At 37.1% G+C, this 23,536-nt stretch overlaps 2 protein-coding genes across 6 annotated transcripts; both read right to left on the bottom strand.

Moving 5' to 3' along the window:
* Window positions 1-2,964: 2,964 nt before the first annotated feature.
* On the bottom strand, window positions 2,965-6,057 carry LOC116426159 (tumor protein p63-regulated gene 1-like protein). 2 transcript variants are annotated; one of them, XM_031974726.2, is made up of 6 exons: window positions 5,716-6,057; window positions 5,116-5,332; window positions 4,868-5,044; window positions 4,646-4,753; window positions 3,821-3,954; window positions 2,965-3,751 (listed from the first exon to the last, which is right to left on the bottom strand). In XM_031974726.2, exons 1-6 carry the CDS (start codon window positions 5,828-5,830, stop codon window positions 3,564-3,566), a joined length of 939 nt encoding a protein of 312 aa, XP_031830586.1. In that variant the 5' UTR covers window positions 5,831-6,057; the 3' UTR covers window positions 2,965-3,563. The 2 variants fall into 2 exon arrangements, with proteins under 2 accessions (XP_031830586.1, XP_031830597.1); XM_031974737.2 differs by lacking the exon at window positions 4,646-4,753 and having other exon boundaries at window positions 2,973-3,751; window positions 5,716-6,051.
* Window positions 5,981-23,383, bottom strand: Vps13D (vacuolar protein sorting 13D). 4 transcript variants are annotated; one of them, XR_004234844.2, is made up of 23 exons: window positions 22,434-23,383; window positions 21,743-21,933; window positions 21,442-21,673; window positions 21,172-21,368; window positions 20,917-21,084; window positions 20,623-20,860; window positions 13,790-20,550; window positions 13,566-13,716; window positions 13,275-13,503; window positions 12,966-13,209; window positions 12,524-12,892; window positions 12,264-12,452; window positions 11,873-12,196; window positions 11,525-11,717; window positions 11,260-11,442; window positions 10,961-11,191; window positions 10,583-10,609; window positions 10,180-10,340; window positions 8,821-9,990; window positions 8,645-8,757; window positions 7,951-8,380; window positions 7,000-7,649; window positions 5,981-6,106 (listed from the first exon to the last, which is right to left on the bottom strand). XR_004234844.2 is itself a non-coding variant. In XM_031974665.2 (22 exons), the coding sequence occupies exons 1-22, from the start codon at window positions 22,528-22,530 to the stop codon at window positions 7,548-7,550; spliced, it is 12,000 nt and encodes a 3,999-aa protein (XP_031830525.2). In that variant the 5' UTR covers window positions 22,531-23,383; the 3' UTR covers window positions 6,140-7,547. The 4 variants fall into 4 exon arrangements, 3 of the variants coding, with proteins under 3 accessions (XP_031830525.2, XP_031830546.2, XP_031830539.2); XM_031974665.2 differs by lacking the exon at window positions 5,981-6,106 and having other exon boundaries at window positions 6,140-7,649; XM_031974686.2 differs by lacking the exons at window positions 5,981-6,106; window positions 22,434-23,383 and adding an exon at window positions 22,000-22,178 and having other exon boundaries at window positions 6,140-7,649.
* Between the last annotated feature and the right edge of the window lie 153 nt (window positions 23,384-23,536).

The raw sequence follows: 23,536 nt of genomic DNA, 5'->3' as shown, positions 1-23,536 counted from the left end.
TAATACATTTATATGGTGCACAATTAATATTGTAACATATTGATGTTATATATAATTAATATTATAAATACTTAATTACACATATAAAATTATCAGTAGCCAGGCAATATTAATAATTTTTACTAAATATTGTTAATATCAATAAATATCGGTAGATATTAATACACATTAATAAACATTGTCACAATATTAACAATCTAAGGGAGTTGCAAATGCGTCAAGCTGGTTGCATAGCATCAGGGGCAGACTCACGCAGCCGTGACTACGGCCGTTCCAGCTGTGTCGATTTCTACAGGGCAATTTTGAGCGATTTCCCTATCCCCGTAATGTGTAAGACAAGGATAGCGATACTGTGCGACAAGAACAGGATTGTCTCTCTCGTGCCACCTCCTTCGAAAAAGCATCTCATCAGTCCCTGGTGCGTACGCGCGAAGCATCAGGACCGAGGAGGTCGCCATGACAGCAATTTACGTGGCGCCATCTAGCGGTGGAAGCTATGAACTAAAAGCGACAGTGCGATTGGGAATACAACAGCGAATTCATTAATAACACGACTAGCAGGAATCATTTATGAACATTTGTAACTTAGAATCATAGAATGAACATTTCCCTACTTTCCTATGCCATTTTTGGCAGGATTCTTCGCCCCGTTAATTATTTATTAATTATTATTCTGGACGATGTCACAATGTAACCAAGAATTTTTTTACAGGTGCCCAGTAAACCATTAAGTTCCTCGATTAATAGGCATAATTTGTGAACATTTGTGATTGAGGAAACTGTGGCAGACTCTTAGGAATATTCACTAGCAGTTTGAACCAGATTCGAGTAGTAATTAATAAGTTATTAGCGATTTTCGGGTGGATTCTTCGCGGTACTAAGGAAGTCGTTGTTGGCGCTATCTAGCGGACACAGCACGGTACTAATTGGCTAGAAATTTGAACCATTTTGCACTATGTGGCGCCACCGCTGTTGGAGACGCGATTTTTAAAAAGTATTTTCTTAAATTACCTTCGCAGGTTTTTAATAGATTAGACACGACTATTCTGTGTTATGAATGAAATGTTTAATAATTATTTGACAATAAACAATTAATTATGACACTTAGATTGATTGTATAAAGAAAGCATTTAATTAACTCCGTTCCGAATTCTAAAGAGGAAAAGCAAAATTCGAAAATCAACATTCCTGCTGTTCCTGCTTCGTCGTTCCTTCCCATCAAGAAACCCCCCGAGGGGTCTTTTGTCAGTTTTAGAGAGGTTCTTCGAGGGGGTCTTAGAACCCCCCAGAAACTTCTCGTGGGGGTTCGAGGGGTCTTTTGTCAGTTTTAGACAGGTTCTTCGTGGGGGTCTTAGAACCCCCCGGTTTTAGAGAGGTTCTTCGAGGGGGTCTTAGAACCCCCCAGAAACTTCTCGTGGGGGTTCGAGGGGTCTTTTGTCAGTTTTAGACAGGTTCTTCGTGGGGGTCTTAGAACCCCCCGGTTTTAGAGAGGTTCTTCGAGGGGGTCTCAGAACCCCCCGGAAACTTCTCGTGGGGGTTCGAGGGGTCTTTTGTCAGTTTTAGATAGGTTCTTCGTGGGGGTCTTAGAACCCCCGGTTTTAGAGAGGTTCTTCGAGGGGGTCTTAGAACCCCCCAGAAACTTCTCGTGGGGGTTCGAGGGGTCTCTTGTCAGTTTTAGAGAGGTTCTGCAAGGGGGTCTTAGAACCCCCAAGAAATCTCCCCGTGGGGTTCGAGAGGTCTCTTGACAGTTTTAGAGAGGTTCTGCGAGGGGGTCTTACAACCCCCCAGAAATCTCTCGGGGGTTCGAAGGGTCTCTTGTGAGATTGCGAAAGGTTTTTCCAGGGGGTCTGAGGGGTTTCTCGTGGGGGTTCGAGGGGTTTCTCGAAGGAGTCTGAGAGGTTTCTCGTGTGGTTCTGAGGGGTTTCTTATGGGGGTTCCTTCAAGGAGTCCGAGGGGTTTCTTATGGGGTTCCTTCAAGGAGTTTCTCATGGGATCCGAGGTGTTTCTTATGGGGGTTCCTGGGGTTTTTTATGGGGGTCCGAGGGGTTTCTTGTGGGGTTCCTTCAAGGAGTTTCTCATAGGATCCGAGGGGTTTCTTATGGAGGTTCCTGGGGTTTTTTATGGGGGTCCGAGGGGTTTCTTGTGGGGTTTCCAGGGGTTTCTTATGGGTGTTCCTGGGATTTTTTATGGGGGTCCGGGGGATTTCGTTCCGTGTTATTTGAATATAAATTATTTTTCGGAACTATGTCGTAGGTTAGTCTTGAATTTCTTGCGAGGGACCGGGTAATAGATTAAGTATCTTAGTTAATGGGAATAATTGATGCACGTTTCTGATTGAAGAAATTAGAATGGATCTTTAGGAACATTAAGTAGCAGTATGAATTAAGTTTGATTTGTAATTAATGAGTTATTGGCGATTATCGGATGGGTTGATTGTGTTCCATATGAACGTAATGAATAAGACAAGGAGAGATATATGGGTGAAAGACAGAGGTTTATCAGACGGAGATGTCTAATAAATTAAAAAGTTTATAGTTAATATATTAAAAGAATAATTAAAAAATAAATAAATTTCAGAAACCCCGCGTCTTTATGTAGGATTTGTGGCGCCATCTATTGAAAGGATGATGAAACGTTTAGCCAAATAGTACTGGATTTATTTCACTAGATGGCGCCATGAATGAATTATAATTTTCTATGGGTTTTTATTAGTGGCGCCATCTAGCGAGAAGAATTTGGTACTATTTGGCTAGAAGTTTGAGCGTTTTTGCAATAGATGGCGTTTCTAAGTCTAAAGAAGCGGGATTTTTGAAAATTGTATGTCTTCTTTTAATATTTGAATGGCTTCTTAATTGATTAGACAAGAGTATTCTTTATTATTAATGAAATATTTATTAGATACGTGAGAATGAACAATCAATTATAACATTTAGATTTATTACATAAAGAAAACATTTAACTCTGTTCCGAATTCTGGAAAGGAAAAAGGATGTCCCAGAGTCAACATTTAAATTTGTAACTTTGTTTCCGGATGGTAAACAATTCTACAGTGTTTAGTGTATTTATTAATACAGATTATTATTAAATTTTTAATAGTTTTAGAATTTTTATTTATTATTATAAGCAACACTAATCGTAACTTTCATAATGTAGAATTATAAAACTTAATTTTACACAGTAAAGGTGTGTCAATTATTCTAATATGATATACATATATTTATATACTTATTGTAACTTTCCTATCAGCCAGGTACAGAGTAAAAATTCATATACAGAATACAATTATTTAAAATATATAGAGAGAGAAATGTACAATTCAATTGATATAATCGAGAACATATACTGGGTTGGTTTGATACAATTTGAAAGTCTGACGACAATAGAACAGATTAGCTGTAAATTTTGCTTACATATCACTAGAAATTTTGATATTTTTTTTTCTTATAAGTATAGTAAATTTTAGAAATACGTAAAATTTTAGTATACATAGACTTTAAGAATTGAAATAGGAATATTTATGAAAGTTCAAAGAAAAAGATGTTTCTTATTTGCAAATGCTCTCCTCAAAAGCTGATTTTACCCCGTATTTTGAAAAAGCCCAGTCCATTTCTGTTGTGTACTAATGCACCTAAACCAAAGTAATTTTCTATGATAATGGATCCAGTTCTAATGTTACATTCCACGGGCAATACATTTAGAATTGTTGCATGCAAACCCTCAACGTCAAACTTTGCTTTTTCTATGTCTGATCCTGGAAAGGATAAAATAAAAATGTATATGATGTATTAATGTTATTAGTAATACTCGAACATAAATTTACCTTTGTACCAAAATAACGGATGATTGGAATATGTTAGCCATGGTATATCTTTTGCAAACGGATTCCACTTCTTACCTAATGGTAAGGGATCTCCCTTATTCCACATCAGTCTCACGCCAGATATAGATCGTTTTCTGAACAGTTAAGTGTAGTAACATAATGTTAAAAAATGCACACTTTATTGTATGTGATCAAATGCCCACATACCAATGTATAATAATACTTTTAAAGGAAATACTATATTCATGAAGACATTAGTTTCAAGTAAGCACAAACTTACAGATAAATACAGTATACAATTAAAAATGTGGTTAAAATATGCATCCATAAACAAAAAAACAATATATATACATAGCTTATCACGTGAAGTAGTCAAGAGATAATTCTACATGCAAAAATAGAGAAACAGTCTAGGATACAATTATTTTACTTTAGATTGTCTTTCCAAATCAAATAAAAATTTGAATATTGTGGATTTGTAACTACAGAAGGTATCCGCGTTTACAGGTAACAAACGAATATTTTTGAAAGTATTGAAGATACAAATAATATGTTTAATAAAAGTTACACGTTGTGATGGAGAGGGAGCATATTTACAAAACAAAACTTGACTGTTGTAACTCTTACCTTATTCATTTAATAAATATATAACACTATGTAACTTTTATTAAATATTTTTGCATACCTTTAATACTTTCAGAAATATTTGTGTCTTACCTTCAAGTGCAGATACACTATTACAAAGCATCAGGACTGTAAAAGTGAATCAACTAAAGACTGAGTAAAATAAGAGGATTGTTGTCTTTCTATAACAGCTTAAAATACCTAGGTTCAAATTGTGCAAGACCAGTACAAGAGGTAAGTGAAGACCAGTCTTGACGAACTGCACAATGAAATATTGAAGACACACCCTCTGCCAATCCACTTAATCGTCTAAAAATTATCAAATGCATTGGTTCATGAATTTATAGAGCCACATTTTCTTTCTGTCTTATCTGTTGTACGATAATAAAGGTATGTAACTTTCAAACTAATTGTAATACTTACGGAGCTAAAGACGAAGGTGGATAGATCAGTTCACCAAAAACCACTGTATCGATTTGTGATAAAGGTATTCGATTATACTCCAGTATCTTTAAGGAAATAAAATCATATTTTACTGAATAAATAGCTTTCCAAGTAAGTAGAACTAGTCTCTCCTTTTCAGTATCCCACAGACTTATTCTGCAAATGTTATCATTAAATATTGTCCAAACATTGCATTCAAATAAAATTTGTATGGAACAGCTTCCTACTCTGTTAGAAGCCAACTTCCAACTATATCCTTTTCTTCTTCATTTATCAAACTCTCCTGACAATCTTTCAGAGCTTTTTCCACGACTTCATTCCTATCAGTAAAGAACGAGTGAAAATCTATATGTTTAAATGGAATAGTAGAAACATCCCTTGATGCTGGAACTTGATTCACACTATTCCCTTGGTTTTCTGTATTTTTCCTTGCAACGTTGACATCTTATGAACATTAAAGAATATACATTTTATACTTATTTATTTCATTCACTAAGAAGAATAACTACCAATATAAAATGCTATAGTTAAGGAAGAAAAGTAAATATTTTAATATAATTCATAACAATTACATTGTAGATGGTATGTATTTATAGAATATGCAGCAACCGTAAAGCAGAATGGAAGTTCAATAAGAACTAACGGAGTTCTTACGTTAATATTATCTTATCGAATCTTTTCACCGATAGAATCAATTTTAATTTTATCGTTATCGCCGTAAAGTAATTCATAAATGTTGATGTTTATTGAAAAATCCGTAGTCTATTAATGAACTGCAGAATGCTGCACTAACATCAGCAGAATATGCCAATAAAACGGACACTCACCGCCAGACACGGGGGTCGAATTATTCTGTTCATTTCCATCTAAATCCTTGGAGATTTCTAGGGTGGCTGTTTCAAAATTTCCCGCTGGTCCTTCGTCGAAATATGTTTCATCCATTGTTAGAGGTTATAATTCTCTCGCGTATCTTGGAAAGATAATTATTCAACGTCGTGACGTTGAAATTATTCCAAGGATACGTTACACCCGATATGTTTATTCACCTGGTGATACTTGTCGTTATTATTAACAACGGTTTGCAAGGAATTTCGATCAGCGATTTGACATTTCAAGTAATCATGAGAGCCGCCATGCTCCTGATGCCTAAATTTGTTTCTTGATAATGTGTTATCGACTGATAACGTTACTCAATGATTCCGACAACGGATAACAACACTGATAAACGAACAAAACAATTAGACAATTAAATTTATCGAACAAAATAGAAGGATTTCTTTATTAAATTATATCGATAGTGTGAAAATGGTCGGGATGTAACAAATCTAGACAATCGTTGTATACAATAATAGATTATTATACATGTATCAACACGTTGATACTTATTAACTTACACGCGATATTATTCACCGGATTCTATTGTATTCATACTTCAACGTGCATATATATATTACGTATATAGAGAACGAAAAAAGTATTTGTACATAACTCGAATCTCCCTTTAAATAGTGATTCAATAAAAGAGAAAATAAAAAATTTTTAATATTTCATTATTTTATGAAAACATTTTTTTCCTTTGACCAATAGTTTGATCAAAATAATCTTTTAACTTAGTTGTTACAGTTAAATGGTATTGTCGACTGAAATTAATTGATACCGATGTGCAAATACTTTCTTCTCCTATATTCAATATACATTGCATTTAAGCTGTACAATGCATCAGACTTATAAAAAGTATTCGAGTAAATCTGATATTCCTGATATTCTCTATGAATACGACTGTACAAGAGTTTACGTCGATTAACTTTACACACGGAGTTACATTAGAAATAGAATGTACAGTTAATAATACGTTCGTTAGTGGTATTGCCCTCTCCAAAGTTTCTCCAACTATCATCTGTCCTTTACACTGTTAAAAAATACAATTTGTTCGAACCAAAAGTATGCAAAATATCGAATTCGTTAATTAAAAAATAAATATCGTTTCTATCCTATGTAAAAACTTTGGTTTTCGTTAGTTCTATAGTTTATGCGGCATCCGATTACATTATTATTATCGTGAATGAATAAGCGTGTAACCTTATCCACCTATATTTTACAACTGTACTTACATATATACACTTAATCACACACACGCGCGCGTACATTTACATATGTAAGTATGTATGCAGAATTAATTAAAAAAAAAGTCACTCGCACTTTTTAAAAGATTATCTTCTCCCACCATTTCATTATTATAGTATCAAAAGTGTGCTAACTGTGCGACAATCGATATTCTCACGTTTTTTATACATAACATATATATATAATTAATGAAGATATATAAATATATATTATAAAGATATATAAATATATTATATATATTATATATATTTATAATATATATATCTTTATTAATTATATATGTACACACATATATATATATATATATATATTATTACGCTCTCGAGACTTTTTCATATCATCAAAGACGCCGCAACATTGATGATGCCTTGCATCAGTCTTATCATCAACTTAGTTTAAGCGTAGTAAGGCATCATTATGTGCACTGGTTAGAAAAAGGAAACAAAAATAGGGATGCAAAGAAAAAGTATAAGAAAACCTAAGAGGACTGACTAGCATACGAAATATATACGATACGTGAAACAGTCGCCTGTAACTACTTATAGTACTGAACGTCGTCCAACATATTGTCCGACGAGGAGAGAGTCAAATTGCGTTCTTCGTGCATTCCCTTGGCGTAATTGATTTGTTGCGATACCTGAAAAAATCACGTTCAAGCATTTGTTACAAATGTACAGCGGACAAGCAAAATATTTGCCTATACAATTGTTTCTTAATATAAGAACTACTAGCAAAGGAACTTTGAAACTTATTGAACTTGAAAAAGTTCAATTCTTTAACTTTATGTCCATAAATTCTTTATGTCCAACTAAGCTATTGCATAACAATGACAATTTTCCAAATATAATATCAAGGAATCAAAATCGTTTTTAAGAAACAGGTGTCTGCAAATACCTTCTTTACCGAATGAGGAGGTGTAAATTAATTAATATACTCACTCGTTTGGCTACGTCTTCATTGTCACACCGTACCTTGGGCCTTCTTAGAGGCTCGGGGCCGACTACATTGACAGACACTGCTGAATCCGATCTAGATATCAGCTCTATGTAATGTAACGTCTCACCGTTACTCTCCACTTTTTGCATGGGCTGACAATACAACAAGTCTGTCAAGCTGACTTCGGTCACTACCCCTTTAGTACCACCAGAAATAACACGGACCCTTTCATTGGACACTAACACCCTCAGGTTCTCCGTTCCGCTGCGTAGACACTCATATGATACAAATAACTCTGAGTGGTCATGATCATTTACAATGTAGAGGAATTCTTGTCCCTCTGCTTGTTGTCGATTGTAGGGAGGCAATAAACCAGCTGGACCGCTTGAAACTCGAGGAGGTCTGTCTCTTTTAGGTATCGTACGATGAGCACTGGAAGCACCAAAAATTCAAAAATAAATATTGGAAATATTAAATACAATAATTTCAAAAATGTGAGCTTGGAGGTTTCATGGAATTCATTCTAGAATTTTCATTGCAAGTACAGTATGATATTGTAGATCAATAAAAATTACAAATTAATGAAACCAATAATTTCCAAATCCTCCAATTATAAATGGTATAACCATAAAATAAACTATTACGAAAGTATGAGCATTATAGTATTATATAATTGATCATTATTAATTCATTAACCTTCTACTAGTTTCTCGCACAGCAGTGGCAGTTTCCGTAGCTAGGTCCAGCACTCCCACCACTGGTTTCGTGATGGTTCCAACCACTCCTTTACCGAAACCAGCAAAAAATCCCTGCAAATATGAATGATTACTCATCCACTCCAAACTAAGTAGAAAATAAACATCTGCACGTACCGGGAAACCTTCATTAGCAGCCCCGTCATAAGTTTGCTTGAAGATGCTCGTAACACCTCCCAACAATCCAAAGCCAAAGCCTTTCAATCCTGCCACCAAATGATCGCTGCTGCCTGCAGTGTTAGCTCTAATCCTTTGCCTAGCTTCCTCGTGCCTTTCGTCCATTATGACTCGTCCCAGTCCGTCGGACAAGGACTCCGTGACCTTGGCAGCTGAGTTGGAGATACCATGCGTCACGTTCTTCACCAAGGTTTTCACGCTGCCTTCATAGATCAAACCGGATACGCCTTCGGTGACATCATTGACAAAACCAAGGGGATTGCCCAAGAAGTCCACGGATCCCAGTATCACCGCAGCTTGCCATTTCAAGTCGTCTTTGTAGTGTTTGATAATGGAATGCACCAAGAACTGCGTACTTTCGAATGGGTGCTTCTTAATGAAAGGCTCCAACTCTATGGTAGCGTCCTCGAATTTGATCAGGGTCAAGCCCAGCTGTCTTTTTATCGCTTGGAGATGCCGCGGTAGCTTTGTGGTGGTTAATACGCTTAACTTCACCTGACTGGGGACAATTTTCAGCGCTCCAAAGTAATACCGTTTCGCGTGGGCTGCAGACACTTCAGAAATAAACCTCTGAGCTTTGAAATCGTTCTCGTCCACCGGCACTTCTAACTCTGATCTTCCTGCCCCGACGAAAGCGGCTAGTTTTAAAATCAATTTCTCTTCCAAGTGTATGCAGAGAGGCTTGATGCTCACTATCACGTGTTTGTAAATCTCGGCATTCTGATTCTTGGATTTTAATTTCTCGGCTACCAAATGAATCGCTGGCCGGTGCTCGCTGTCAATGCGCGCTGCCCGGGTAACGTATAACACTGAAGTACATTGAGCTTCGAATAATTGATTGTCGATTTGTATATCCTCTATGCTTAAATCAACGGTGGTGTTTAGAGGGGTTTGTATAAGTTCTAACGAGATGGCGGCTAACCGAGCAAATAACAATTCTTCGACGGGCCTTCGTGAAACAATTGATAATCCTATCCCGGCTGTTAGGTTTACTTTCAGTTCCAGCTCTCTGGAGTTTAAGCTCTCGGCGTCTGTGTTTATCTGAGTTGGACGGTGGCTGACGGCGATGTGCGACCAATCACGTTCTTCGAGCAAAGCGAAGGTTTTCTTCTGTAATAATTCATTAGTCGTTGACAAATAAATTGGGAATTGAGAAATTGAGAAATTGAGAAATTGAGAAATTGAGAAATTGAGAAATTGAGGAATTGAGAAACTGAGAAATTGAGAAACTGAGAAACTATCAAATTAATAGAGTATCGAATTAAAAATTACAAATAAAAAATAATGAATTTTTATTACCCTTTCTTTGATATCCAATACTTGCAGTACCCGTGTCGGCCCATCAGTCGTTACTCTGATAGATAAGAAGCCGGAGCCAGGTCGTAACTTTTGCCTTCCCACGCGCTGCTCGATGGGCGGAGGACTACTGTGCGTTTGTGGACCTAATACCGCCTCGCTCCCTAAAAAATATAATTACACAGTTTGTGCATAACTGAATGTGTCGTTGGGGATGAAATGGCTGCACGAAAGACTCGAAATTAAGACAAGTATCTTTAAAAGAGTTTCCTTTACATGCATATAGTTGAGAGACAATAGTGAATGAAATAAGAAAAAAAAGAGGCGAAAGTTTTAGTACATAACACTTATAAGTAAATTGACAAGTAATTGACGGTACTCTAGTGTACTCCGAAACTATACGTACACATTTGCCAACGGGCGACACTGCCGCCTGCAACATTCATCATCATTGTAAGCCTGACCAATTAATATGGTAATAATATACTTTCTCAAGTAAAACGGGGCACGAAATTATAGTCGATTTTCATTTTTCACTGTCACAGCCATATGGTTTTTTTTTTTTTAAATTTGTGACTTGTGACTTCTTTTTAAAGAAAACAAGTCTATATGGCGATAACGTTTAGAGAGCAAATTAGACACAGAAAGCTTCGTCAGTTGTGTGAAATTAAATGGCAATGAGTATAAATAAACGGAAAACAAATCTTTATATGAGGTGATGTCAGGGGTGAAGATAGCTTCGCTATAAAACCGTACAGAATACAATAGTTTCCATGTGTCAAACCTTCGTGCAATCCCATAAATCCGTCTTTTGACTGAACACACATATTTTTGTGCGCGCAACACAGTCTCCCATCATCGGTGAACCGCCACGTTTGAGTTGATCTTCTTCTGGGATCAGGTTTCCTCAATGCAAGTGCGCAATACGTAAACGGCTGGGGTGCTGTACCTGCTATGTCTAGAACCAGCACTGTCTCTGGGGTTTTCGAATGCTTGTCCCTGGGTGGACTAGAACCTACGTTACATATTACACTTAAATAATGTACAAATATGGAACAAGTTGAATAATCAATCAGTACTTACCTTCGTGTTGCAACTGTCCATCACCAGTCATCCTCCACAGCTGCGATCTAGCTCCATATTGTTTCCTTCGTAAAGCTACCCAACCACCAGGGCCAGCTTCTAACACCAATCTTTGGGTTTCGACATCTAATGGATCAAGACCACATTCTCCTGATCCCAAATCGCCATCGGGTTTGAAGGTTCCTGGTTTGAATAGTAGTAATATTTATTATAAGTTACTAATGTGTTAAAGAATGTAGTACTTAACAGTGACAGTGAAACTTACCGGTAAATGCAATGTAAATGAAGTTTTCATATGTTAATCCTCTGCCTTCTCCAAGTATATTCAAGTCGTAGGTAGCTGTTACACCGCCAGGTGCAGTTAAAACCAAACCTGCAGCTTGTATTGGTTCATCCAGAGCATACGGTACTGATGAATGTGGTCGCACGGTCCATTGCAAGTTGTCGTGCACGGTAACCTATAAAAATACTCTTGAAAATAATTTCTAATTAATTCAGTCAAGTGGCTTAGCAAATGAGACCTGAGGAATGTTCGAATATACTCAAATCGTTGAGAAGTTATTTCTTAGGAATTGACAAGCGTATTTATTATGAAAGTTGAGTCAGTAATCACCTGATTAACTACTAGAGGAACTTCCGAGAAGTTGTCCACCCTTATAGGTGGAGGCATAGTGTCTGCATCAGTGAACACTATGAAATATGTGCTTTCTTGTAGAACCACGTCTACGCGAAGGAAATGCATCCTTCCAGTTGCGTCCCTGATATTAATTGTTAAGGAATAGTTGTCGTCTAGTCTGATACCACCAGACCACATACAATCCTTAACGTTTATGATGCGAACACATAACAATAAATCTTTGTCGAGACGTGGCCAATGAAAGGGCATGTGACAGTCAGGCATTGTTCGAATGTACGTTGCTTGAGCATCTGGATGGCTCTAAAAAAAGAAAATACATCATTTCAAGCACAACGAGGAATAACCAAAAGCTAAAACATGTTCTCACAATTGTTGTTGTGAAACATTTTTGTGCCAACTCTAGCGTAAAACTAGATTTATTATGCAACTGATATCTAGGAGACAGTGTAACCACTGTTGTTGCTCTGTATTTTCCTCTTGCAGTACGTGTAGCCACACTGATCAAGTATACTATATCCGGTCTGCCATCACGCAAGGATACTCTAAGTCTGTGTACCTAAAATGCACTTCAAGTTAATACATTGTTTCTTGTGTACATAGCAATGTACATTAACATAATATATAAACCTGTATTCCAGGTTGCAAATGGAAATGTTGTGACCACTGTGGTATTCCTTGAGGATGTACCGAGGTACCAACTCTTACTGACAAAGTTCTACTAGCTTCTTCATCGCTGAAAGAGAATAACAGTGGAGCTACCATTCTAGCCTTTTCATGTTCCTCAAATTGTCCAGCTGCTTCAACGCCAACTCCCTCTTGTCGGAACACCAGCGGTAACCCTGTTTTGTTAAGAATCCAATATGGCGAAGTAATACTAATTTGTATCGCAGAACCTTTTTCTATATTGACAGCTGCATATAGAAACAATATTCTTCCAGTGAAGTCAGTTAGCCTGAGCCGAGCAGTGAAGGAATTAGCATTTGGCGGTAGTAACATCTACAATAAATATTTTCCTTTATCTATTAAATACCTTAATGATATTAAAACAGTAAAGGGTAAAGTTTCTTACCGTTCCAGAACCAGGGTAACCATCTATTTGTATTGTAATTTCTAATTGCTCTTCAATATTTACTGTGTGCAGATCTGCACTACCGCCAGCTGAAATTCTATCGCTTTCCATACCAACTTTAAATAACAATTCGTGTGGTAATAAGTTAATCAAAGTAATTGGAGCCATTATAGTTATCGTGTGTGCTGGCAGCATATGACCCACATCTGGCGGATAATTATCACGCATAACCGCTACACTCATTCTATTAAAAGAAACAAATTTATAAAATGCACTGAATCATTTTATTCTAATATTATAGACACTTACCTAAATATATTATTGTGATTAGCCCTACACGTAATACGGTTCTCTATAACTTCTAGTGGTTTCCTTACTATTGTCCAGTCTATTGTTTCCATACAATATTGAAATAAATTATTCATATTTATGGGCTTCAGACACATCTGCACACCTGTGTGCGTTAACGGTACCGATATGACGGATTGTGGAGGTACTTGTAGAATTCTATCATTCACTGGTGAAATGAGAGACAGATCTGAAAAAATGGTAAACATTTAGAAAGCAATTTCGTTGAATTTTATGTACAAGCAGACCTACATTCAAACTGATTCAAGAATTTCTCCATTTTTAGTTCTACCGTGTGTGTCAACTTATTAGATATTTGTAAAGCTGATCTGACAGTTACTAATTTTCTAGCTGATCCTTCTAATTCAACTGCGAATACTATCCTAGCCTTGGGTGTCAACATCTGAGAATAAAATCAATAATTTAAGAAGACAAATACAATAAGAAGAGAAATTCTTCAACAAAGAATCAATCACCTGTAATTTATGACTATTCTCGTAGGCATGCCTGAAGTATATTCCAACGCGATCAACTGTGACAGGTTCTACAGGTTTCCATCCATCCACAAGCACTGTGATCTGATGTCTTCGAACAGTATGCGTAGCATGATGTCGCAATTTTCCTCTTCCTTCAAACGTGAATGGAACAGTGCCTCCTGGAACTACTTCAATCCACGTGTCATCTTTCTCAAAAACATCTTTTTGCTTGAAATTGAATTCCACATCCTTCGTGTCATTTGCAGTGGCAATGATTGTTTTGAACCACAAATTACAGCCTGTTTCATTCTTTAACGCAAATGGGATGAACGGTAATCTGCGTCTGTACGCTTGTCCATTTGTTGGTTTATTCACATTGATATCTTTGAGCGAAGTTAAATAGAAATCCTGCATCCAGTTATTCTTCACTAACTCGAATAGTTCTATTAATGTTGAAGTTACATTAACATCAACAGAATCCTGTGAGTCCACAGACATTTGTAATCTCTTAGAATTGAGAGAGTTAGTTAACGTTTGTTCCCATTGAACAGTAGTACGCCATGGTTCAACGAAAGGTTCCCAACCACTGAGAACTCTATTATAATAATCAATACTGAAAATACATGACACTAGGCCAGGCCCCATGCAGTCCTGTCTCAAACTGAAATCCGACAATGTAATTTCTAACAGTGGCACATCAGCATCCCTACAGTCATCTATGATACATATTCTCCCACAAGATGTTTGCAATTCGATACTATGGAAAATAAACTCATTCTTTGTGTTCACATCAGAATTAGGTACTGCGTTTTGCGTTAACCATAAAGCTGCTTCATCTAATTGACCATTACAAAGATCTAATGCTGCCCTGCAATCCGAGTCTGCGAATCCTAGAGCAGTCAACTTCTGTACTTGTTTTTCTGTAGGAGTCAGTACTTCGTTTGAGCGTTGTTTAGCTACCAAAGTTTGTTTTGGTAGAGAACTGAGCATTCTGGAGAACATTGTAACGTCGTGATAGCTCAGTCTCACACACAACGGTTGAAGCTGTATCTCAAGACACTTATCCTGCGTTAAATCTAAACTAGCTCCTACGGGATCAATTATGGACAAAGCAGTTTCTTCTTCGAATCCAGGAATACAAGAGAACAGTTCGCAATGGGATAAGTTACAGGAAAGAGGCTTTTCTCCTTCTTGAGGGACAGACCTATACGACAAAACTGCTGTACTCTTCAAGATAACGGCATTAGTATCGCTCACCGAAGTGTCTTCTACAATGACCAACTCAGAATCAATAATATTAATCTTCAATTCCAGTGGTATCATAGTAGCAGTGTTACTTTCATTTTCTTGATTATTTTCTGCAGTTATTTGTGATATACTGAGAATGGGTTCTGGTTCTGAAGAATTTAACATCAAGAAATCCCTTACAGCTTCCCACCAATCCAATATAGCAGTCAATCGCATACTGTGTACAAGAATGGTTGTTGCTGCATTTGTTTTGCGTCTCCTGTGATGTACTTCAGCCTGTACGTGATTCTCGTTGTTGGAATTTCTTAGAGGCTGTAAGATGCTTGTAAACACATTAGATTGCATACTGAAAGGTTCATTCTGGAAACGTGTATCTGTAATTAATATCTCCTGAGATACCAGGTCTATATCCTGTGACCCATCACTTAATGAATCCAATGTGAGCCTAGATTTTATAAAATTAACACATGCTAAAGCTGCAATATTATGATTTGGATGTAATTTCACAGTTACATTTACTAATTCAAGTGTTATGCACGACCTCTTCCAGATCTTCTCCCGGTTATCTACACTAACCATAGAATATTTAACTGTTTGATCCAGATCTTGCATGAATTGTCGCAGGTCGTCCAGAGTTTCTCCAATGTTGTAAGATAAAAGACCTCGAATTAACATATATTGAGCAGGGTCTAAAGCGCAGTCCATTGTTGATAAAGTTCCATGTATACTCAAGTCGGGTATATCTCTGCTAATGTAAGTGTCCAAGTTTCGTTCTATGCGTAGCTTTAAATGGCACATCTCTGTAAGCAATGACGATCCAAGTTTCTTAATGAGAAAGCCACCGACAACTAACATATCATTGTTTTCATCGTGATCATCGCATGGAATTCTTTTGGCAGCGTAAACATCCATATTAACTAATTCAAGAAATGTTATATCTAACATGCAGTTGTCTATCAGTTCAGACATTGCAAACTTATTATGAGCCGTGAGTTCTCCCAAGTCCAACAGTATCAGTTCATCAGATCTAGAACTGACTGGTAATAATATTACAGGAGCACCTGCGTGAAGTTCTAATGATAGTCTCATACTTCGTTTGTTAGAGTCTATAACAGCTCCAATCCCAGCTCTTAAATTCGCCATAATAGTCCAGAGTTGAGAAAAGTGTACGAAAAATGCCTGAAGTTCTGCTACAAATCTTTGAGTGTGCACATAATGAACAGCAGACATTTCAAGTTTTAATTGAGCATCATAAGGTCGTTTTTCAGAGTCCACATAACTGGAATACTGAAAGTTCAAAGCTTTCCTTCCAGAAGACAAGAATCTCTCTCTGTAAAATCTACCATGCGGCGTGAGATCCAACAACGACATAGATCCCAAAGACCCAGATATCATTGTCTTCCCATTCACCTTCAAAATATGCATATTTGCATTGGATACATTGGCTTTTGCAATTTCTCTTTCAGCCTGTATTAGTACTAATGTCAAAGATCTAACTTCTATTTCAGTTTCTGATCGTATAGGAAAACTGTCTGGTTTGTCCAGCTGATCTACATCAATAGAAGTTTGATGCATGGTAACTTTAGGATTAGTTCCAGATGGTCCGGCAAATCCAAAGAAGTCAAAGACTACCATCCAAGACTCCACGCTTATCACAAGATCCAAACAATTGAAGTCTACAGTCACAGTTTTCTGTTGAAATTGGTCCTTCCTTAACTGATCAGGATCTGGCTCAGTTATCGTGATGCTCATCAGTACTAAATTTTCTTCGCTTGTAGATGCACCAGGCGATGGAGGTGGAGTATTTGGAGTATCTGCTAGTGAGACCGGTTTTCTACGCCAATGGGCAGGAATTGTACCGTACAAAGTATCAGTTTCCAATCTGTCGGGCAAACTTCCTCGTCCGAATTCACTTCTGAATTGTTGAATAAATGCAAAGTCTGGACATGACTTAGAAACACCAGCAGGTAGCTTAGCTCGAGTAGGTGCTGAAGACTGCATCATACACCGGTGTCTTGAGCCAACAGGGCACAGCAAATCCTCCATAAGTAGTGAACGTAAGGCAACTTGAATAGTGGATTCATTTTTTTGCAGTTTCTCATATTTTGCAACAAAATCCCTCATAGACAATTCAACTAGTGGCTGCTCTGACAGACCTTGTTTTAGTTCCACGCTTAGTGTAGGTAGTTCAAATAATACTTTCATGGAAACATCCAATTTATCAGAATGATGAGGTATCTTGTTTATTACTTGCGATTTCTGAACAACTGGCACTGATATTGGCATCGAGAACATTCTGTTTATCGTGTCCAACAATTGTTCATACTGACCTCGAGACAAAGACACTTTCAATGGCTTTGTTACCACTCCGTGAACCTGAACAATTGGGTTGTTCGAGAACTCATTGTCCAGGAAGAAACTGGGAGTTTGCACTAATGTGTTCTCTATTTCGACCACAATTTTTAATACTGTGTCATGCAAGATTGGCTTTCCAGACTCTTTACAAGAATATATCTCTTCTGCCCTCAAAGGTAGATTATTATGAGTTTGACTAACGTTAGAAGATATTTCAAGGGAATATAAATTCATGTCCCGAACTTCTAAAGTTAATTTGTGTTTCGCCATAGAACCATGATGAGGTTCGTGCTGCAAAGACATTGTACCAAGATGAGCAACGAACACTTGACAACTATGGGACGACCGAGGTATCACGAGTACAGGACTGTCTAGAAGAATATCCAGGCTTAAAGACAAGCTTCCTGAGCTTTCCGTGTCTACGGAGAGACTTGGCAAGCGTCTACGTGGTGGTATCGTCCAGTCTTCAGCGTTAACCAAACCAATGGCCATATCTGTAGCTGCGGCACTGATCTGGCGAGCAAGATTTTTCAAATACTGTTTAAATTCATCAGCGCATGAACGCAGTTCAGAAAGTAAATGAGGAGCGTGCGTGTACCACACACTACCTATGCGTATTGTTAAATCTATCAAGGTTTCCATTCCATCCTGGTGCTGTGCATTTTGTTTAGTACACCGATTCGCTGAGAATCTCAATGCTTCAGGTTGATTGGGTAAGTTAGTGAAGTGTTCAAGATGTTGTTGATGCGGATCTGTAATTGGATCCCTTCCAACACTAACAATCCGTTGATGCATTTTACCAGTTAAAGTTTGATCTAAAACTTGTAAGCCTCCAAGCGATCCAGAGATGGAAGTGTTGACTGCCAGGGTTGCTTGTATACGTGCATCACACATTGTTGCTGTAGCAATTTTTTGACCCACCAGATGATTATCATGCATCACTGCCCTTAGAAGTAAAACGTTTAATCTATGAAAATCAAAACTAATTTCTGTCCTGGTCGAGACCTTCGATTCTATAGTTTGATTCGACAGCGACTCTTGTCTTTCTATGCTTCCTGGCCTCATTTTCTGAGACGGAAATATCCTTCTGAAAAAACCCATTAGTTCTACTATCGTTTCTTGATTGGCAATAATATCCAAATTGTTGAACTGGATATTGGCAACTCTTAGATTTTCTGAAGTGTCCTGTACTAACGTTAATTCGACAACAATTAAGGCCTCTGAGTCCATCTTATCTAATTCAATGAATGAATTATTCCTGGGAGATTGTAGATTTTTCGATCTGTTTGCTAAATTCGACAAAGCATTGGTTAGAGCAATTGGAGAAGTTAATCGTTTCGACACTGTCGGCTCGGGAGATCCAGGAGACACCGGCGAAACTGGCGACGTTGGTTCGGAATCTCTTAAACTCCCAGAAACACTGTCCATTCCAACATGTTTGTGGCTGGCTACTAACAACTCAAAATCAGGACCAAATTCCTGGAGAGCATCGACGAGGAGCAAACCATGCACAGATAAGGAGACGCTGACATCAACTGTCCTTTTACTGAAAGCAGCTCTGACCCCAGAAACTTGCAACTCTGCCACACTTCGTCCACGTGATTGGAGTTCGAAAGTCATTTGATCAATGATAAATTGAACCATCACTGCATGACTCAAAGATTTATCCATGATTTCTTCTTTCTTTGGACTTTCAGGTTCTACATTGATTACATCACTCTGAGAAACTACTGTGGATTTGGAGAAATTCGACAGTAAATTATACATCAACCTAATCGATTCCACTTTTTGTTCGTTAACGTGTACCACCAATCTTGGAAGATTCCCAGATACTGTTACAGATGGAAAGTTTGGGTCTGATGTGTTGAACACACGTCTTTCAATTTGTAATGATATGTTGAAGCGTTCTAAAACATGCAGACTTGACATGCCTCTAGTCCTCCCATGCTTCCAATTATCTTTCACTTTCCCCACTAAAATCTGCAAATCTACCAAATTGATAGAGTAATGATCATAAAGTTTCTGGTGTAACGCTGTCTCAGATATAGTCTGGAAGTCCTGCACAGAACCATTCTCTTGACTACCAGGTGGTGTTGAGCAAGGTGTCTCGAATCTCTCTTCTTCGTCATCACTGTTCGTACCAGAACCCGGCTTTATGATTACTTCATCATTTTGTATACCATTCGTCAAGTGCAGTTTCCCAAAATCCACGACTACAACCGCAGCATTAGAATCCGTAAAGTTTTCCACCAACAAGATCTGCGGTGCAGATATATTGAACTGGAGGTCCCACGAGGATCGATAAACAAAGTCTCCATCCAAAATTTGCTCCCAATTCTTAATTAACTGTCTACGCGTTCTACGCTTCATTGCTTGTATTCTCTGATTGGACAACGACCTGTACGGTTCACATATGAAATCTATGAGCCACTGTATCACAGTAGGATTATACACTACATCCAATGATCTCGAGTTCACGTACAACGAATGATCAGCGGTCACGTGTAACGGTCGCTTCTCGTAAGTCATCTCGAACAGATGCTGCGGCAATTGGCTCGTTAACTTCTCTGAGGAACTACGTGCACGGGAAATTATAGTAGGCACTACTTGGGGCTGCACCAAAATTGGAAAAGTCGAGTTTTCGGTGAGATAGTCGTGCAAATTCAAAGTTCCTAAGCTGACGGTAAACTTGTGAGACCCAGACCTAGGCCTTGACTCGTAATTCAGAGTCACTCGTTCGAATTGCAATTCTATTACAGTTTTCTCCTGTTCGTTTTCTGTCTTCGCCGTGCAGAGAGATACAGCACCCTTGGATAACGTAAAATTGAACTGTCCAAATACTGTGTCACGACGCAGAAGGGTGTCATCATCTATGGTGTCAGCTAAAACATCCAGAAGTTCTCCATCGAATGTAGAGGATGTGCTCTGAGTATTTGTGTTCGGGGCCTTCGAATACCATCCCCACCATTGTGGGAACCACTGTTCAAGCATTCCACGACCCTGTGGCATGTTCACGTTTGTCATTTGAATGGGCTTAGATGGCCTAACTCTGTGCATTGCTATTTCCCTCAACACTCGAAGTTCGTCGAAACTTCGCTCCTGTTCTACCTTCTCTTTTATTTGTTTCATGTCCAGTGGTAAAATACTTGTCGGTGTTCCTATAGAATAATAACAGTTAATATAGAAAAAAATTACGAAAGTAAAGGATTATATGATTTTCATTTGAATACCTAACAACTTGGTATAACTCTCGACATATAAAATATTTTCTTTGCCTCTTTGAAGCATGTCATTCCAAGTCGGTTTAGGTTTTAGAGTTTCTTTACCAATGTGACATCTTGCTGCATATTTCCACCATTCTTTTGGTGCGTTAGATACGCTGACTGATGGACGACAGCGTCTTTGTTGTTTATGACGTTCTATGTCTTTCAAACCTTTTATACACTTGACTATTTGATTGTATTGTGCCTAGAACAAAATTACTTGTATTTTATAATGATACAGAAACAATTTAGGTCACTTACGTCTGTGAGACACAGAGGGACATCATCCAGCAGAAGGTCTACCACAATTCTTGGCTTATTTGTGGATCTTAATGGTCGTTCTGATCTGTCCCTTTTAATATATGCTTTTGCATTTACTGGAGACAAAATGTACTTTTTGATGATGTTCTTTGGTTCGCTCATAGCAATCTAATAATTAAGAACAGACATTGTTCAAAATCGATTGATTTTCTGTACTGCAATGGTCAGATGGTTTATATAAAAATAAATATATACAGCTAAATCACCGAGATTGAAAGACCCAAAAAACTCGTTTGGTTTAAGGGGATTCCAGTAAACAGACAACCTATCAAGTTCCATGAGTTTCAAGGAAGCATCCGCAAGATTCCATGAAGTAGACCCAGGTATCCAACTAGCATCACAGCTTTGTGCAGTTAAAGATCCTATTGTTATACCCAGCGCAATACCGCTGCCTATTAATCAATATAATTTTCATTTTAATAATTGAACATCTTGTTATAAACTAAAAACAATTTATTGTTTTACCATCTGACAACATCAGCCCATCCTCATATCTTATGTGGACATCCTTAATGTGAAGTTGTAAGTTTTCAATAATACTTGTTACTAAGGATGTACCATAATTTACCCATGAACTATAACTTGTAGCATAATAACCGGGATCACGATCTGTATCTGTTCTCCATCTAGCTTCTAATGAGTCCAGTCGACTCAGTTTATATTCTAAAACTGCTTGTTCTTCTGCCTCATTATCAAACTATAAATATAAGGATTTATAATTAATATAGAAAACAGCAAATAATTAAAGAAATTTTGATACACTCACCTCGTTCAAATTTATTGGTCCAGCCACTACATACAGTTGTTCTATGACTATAACCCATGATGCTGTCCTTATCTGACGAACAGGAACTTGCAACCTGACTTTGCCAATAAAACCGGCTTTTATTTCGATCGGCAATCCGATATGCCTTAATACTTCTTTCTTTAAGGGTAGATTTTCTAACTCCACTTCCCCTATAAAAGTATACACTTGTTAATTGATAATTTAAATATTAGCATTTAAATACTTATAAACTTAACGATTCATGTAGTTTGTGTGAAATAGAAGTGAGTTTTAAAATATATTTTCACTCTGGTTCAAAAGTTCAAAAAACTATAGAAGTGTACCCAATATCTTCAAATGTTTTTTTAGAAGTTATGATACATTATAGATGGTTTTAAATTTGAATTTTACAAACAGAAAGAAATGCAAATTGAAGTTCCAAGTTAAGATAAAACTCATGCTGACTGATATGTAAATAAAACTGACACGTAGAACATTACTGCGCTCTCCATTATATTCATGTAAAACCATTTACAACTGTAATTTTTTTTGCACCTAAATATATCGACAAACTTCACCATTATTATAACAATATCATAAACAAACAGACGTTGTCAACAAAGAGTTCTGTTATATATTCATTTTAAACACCATAAAAGAATGACTCAGAAAAAAAAGATCATAACCTTACCCGATAATAAAGCTATACTCAATTGATCTGTATTTAAATTTTCAACATATTTCCCGAGATAATTATTTAACACCCAAGCAACGAGTCCCTCCAACATTTTGAAAGTTTCAGGAGTTCCTTAACAGGTACGAAAATGAACGTGTACACAGTGGTAGGCATAAATAATCTGTATAGGTTAACCACTTTGAATTTCATTCGAAGTTTCGAAATTCACGGAATAACAGCACTTGAACATTGTACCGACTGCGAAATACGATTGTTTTCGAGGAAAGGCAACATCTTTCATGTTCAGTCGGTGTTCCGTTTACTGCGAAAACTTTCAAACTTCTCGTGTACCACTGGAAGTCATGTTAAACAATGTTGCATCGATCGTGTACCGACAGTTTCGAAGGATTTACACATCGCCGATGAAACCGTTGAAACCGAAAATATGTATTTCGTGTCACCGTTAAATGTTATTTCTCGTTTAATTTTAATTTAACTGCATACTATGTAGATACACGAGTATTATTATTAGACATTCAGTAATAATCCCACGTTGACGACCGACCGTTGAGAATTTTATGTCTTTCAGGACGCCGGGGAAGAAAAAATTCACTATTATGCGGTTGAAACTTGAAAACTTGATTCGTATTTGATCATTAACACAAATTAATTAATTCGTTATTACTTCTTACGTTTCGTTGGGTTCGTACAAAGTACAACCGCGATGCATTTTTATTGGCCAATGAGAAAGCTCTTTTTTGAAAAACGTTGTATCACTATATATTGAATTTATTGTTTCACAATATTTGTATTTCCGAAAGCATAATGAAAATGTTTAATTAAAATTATGTAATTTGACGGGATCATTAATCATTTGCAAGGCCATCATTTATTACTTAATATCAATTTAAAAAAATAATCGACGAAACGTAAGATGACGATATAGCTGACTTCCAATGCATGAATAATAAATTTTATCATGGATTATAAATAACTTAAACCCATTTGTTATCTGATTTTATCGAATATTTAGTTACTCGATTAAGCTAAGACCTGACTTTTATATTTCTGCGTAAACATCTGAAATCTAATAATACATAACACATATTTGTAAGATT

The sequence above is a fragment of the Nomia melanderi genome, chromosome 2 (genome assembly GCF_051020985.1).
Source record: "Nomia melanderi isolate GNS246 chromosome 2, iyNomMela1, whole genome shotgun sequence".
In the NCBI taxonomy this organism is placed as follows: domain Eukaryota; kingdom Metazoa; phylum Arthropoda; class Insecta; order Hymenoptera; family Halictidae; genus Nomia; species Nomia melanderi.
This window is presented reverse-complemented; position numbering and strand designations above follow the sequence as displayed.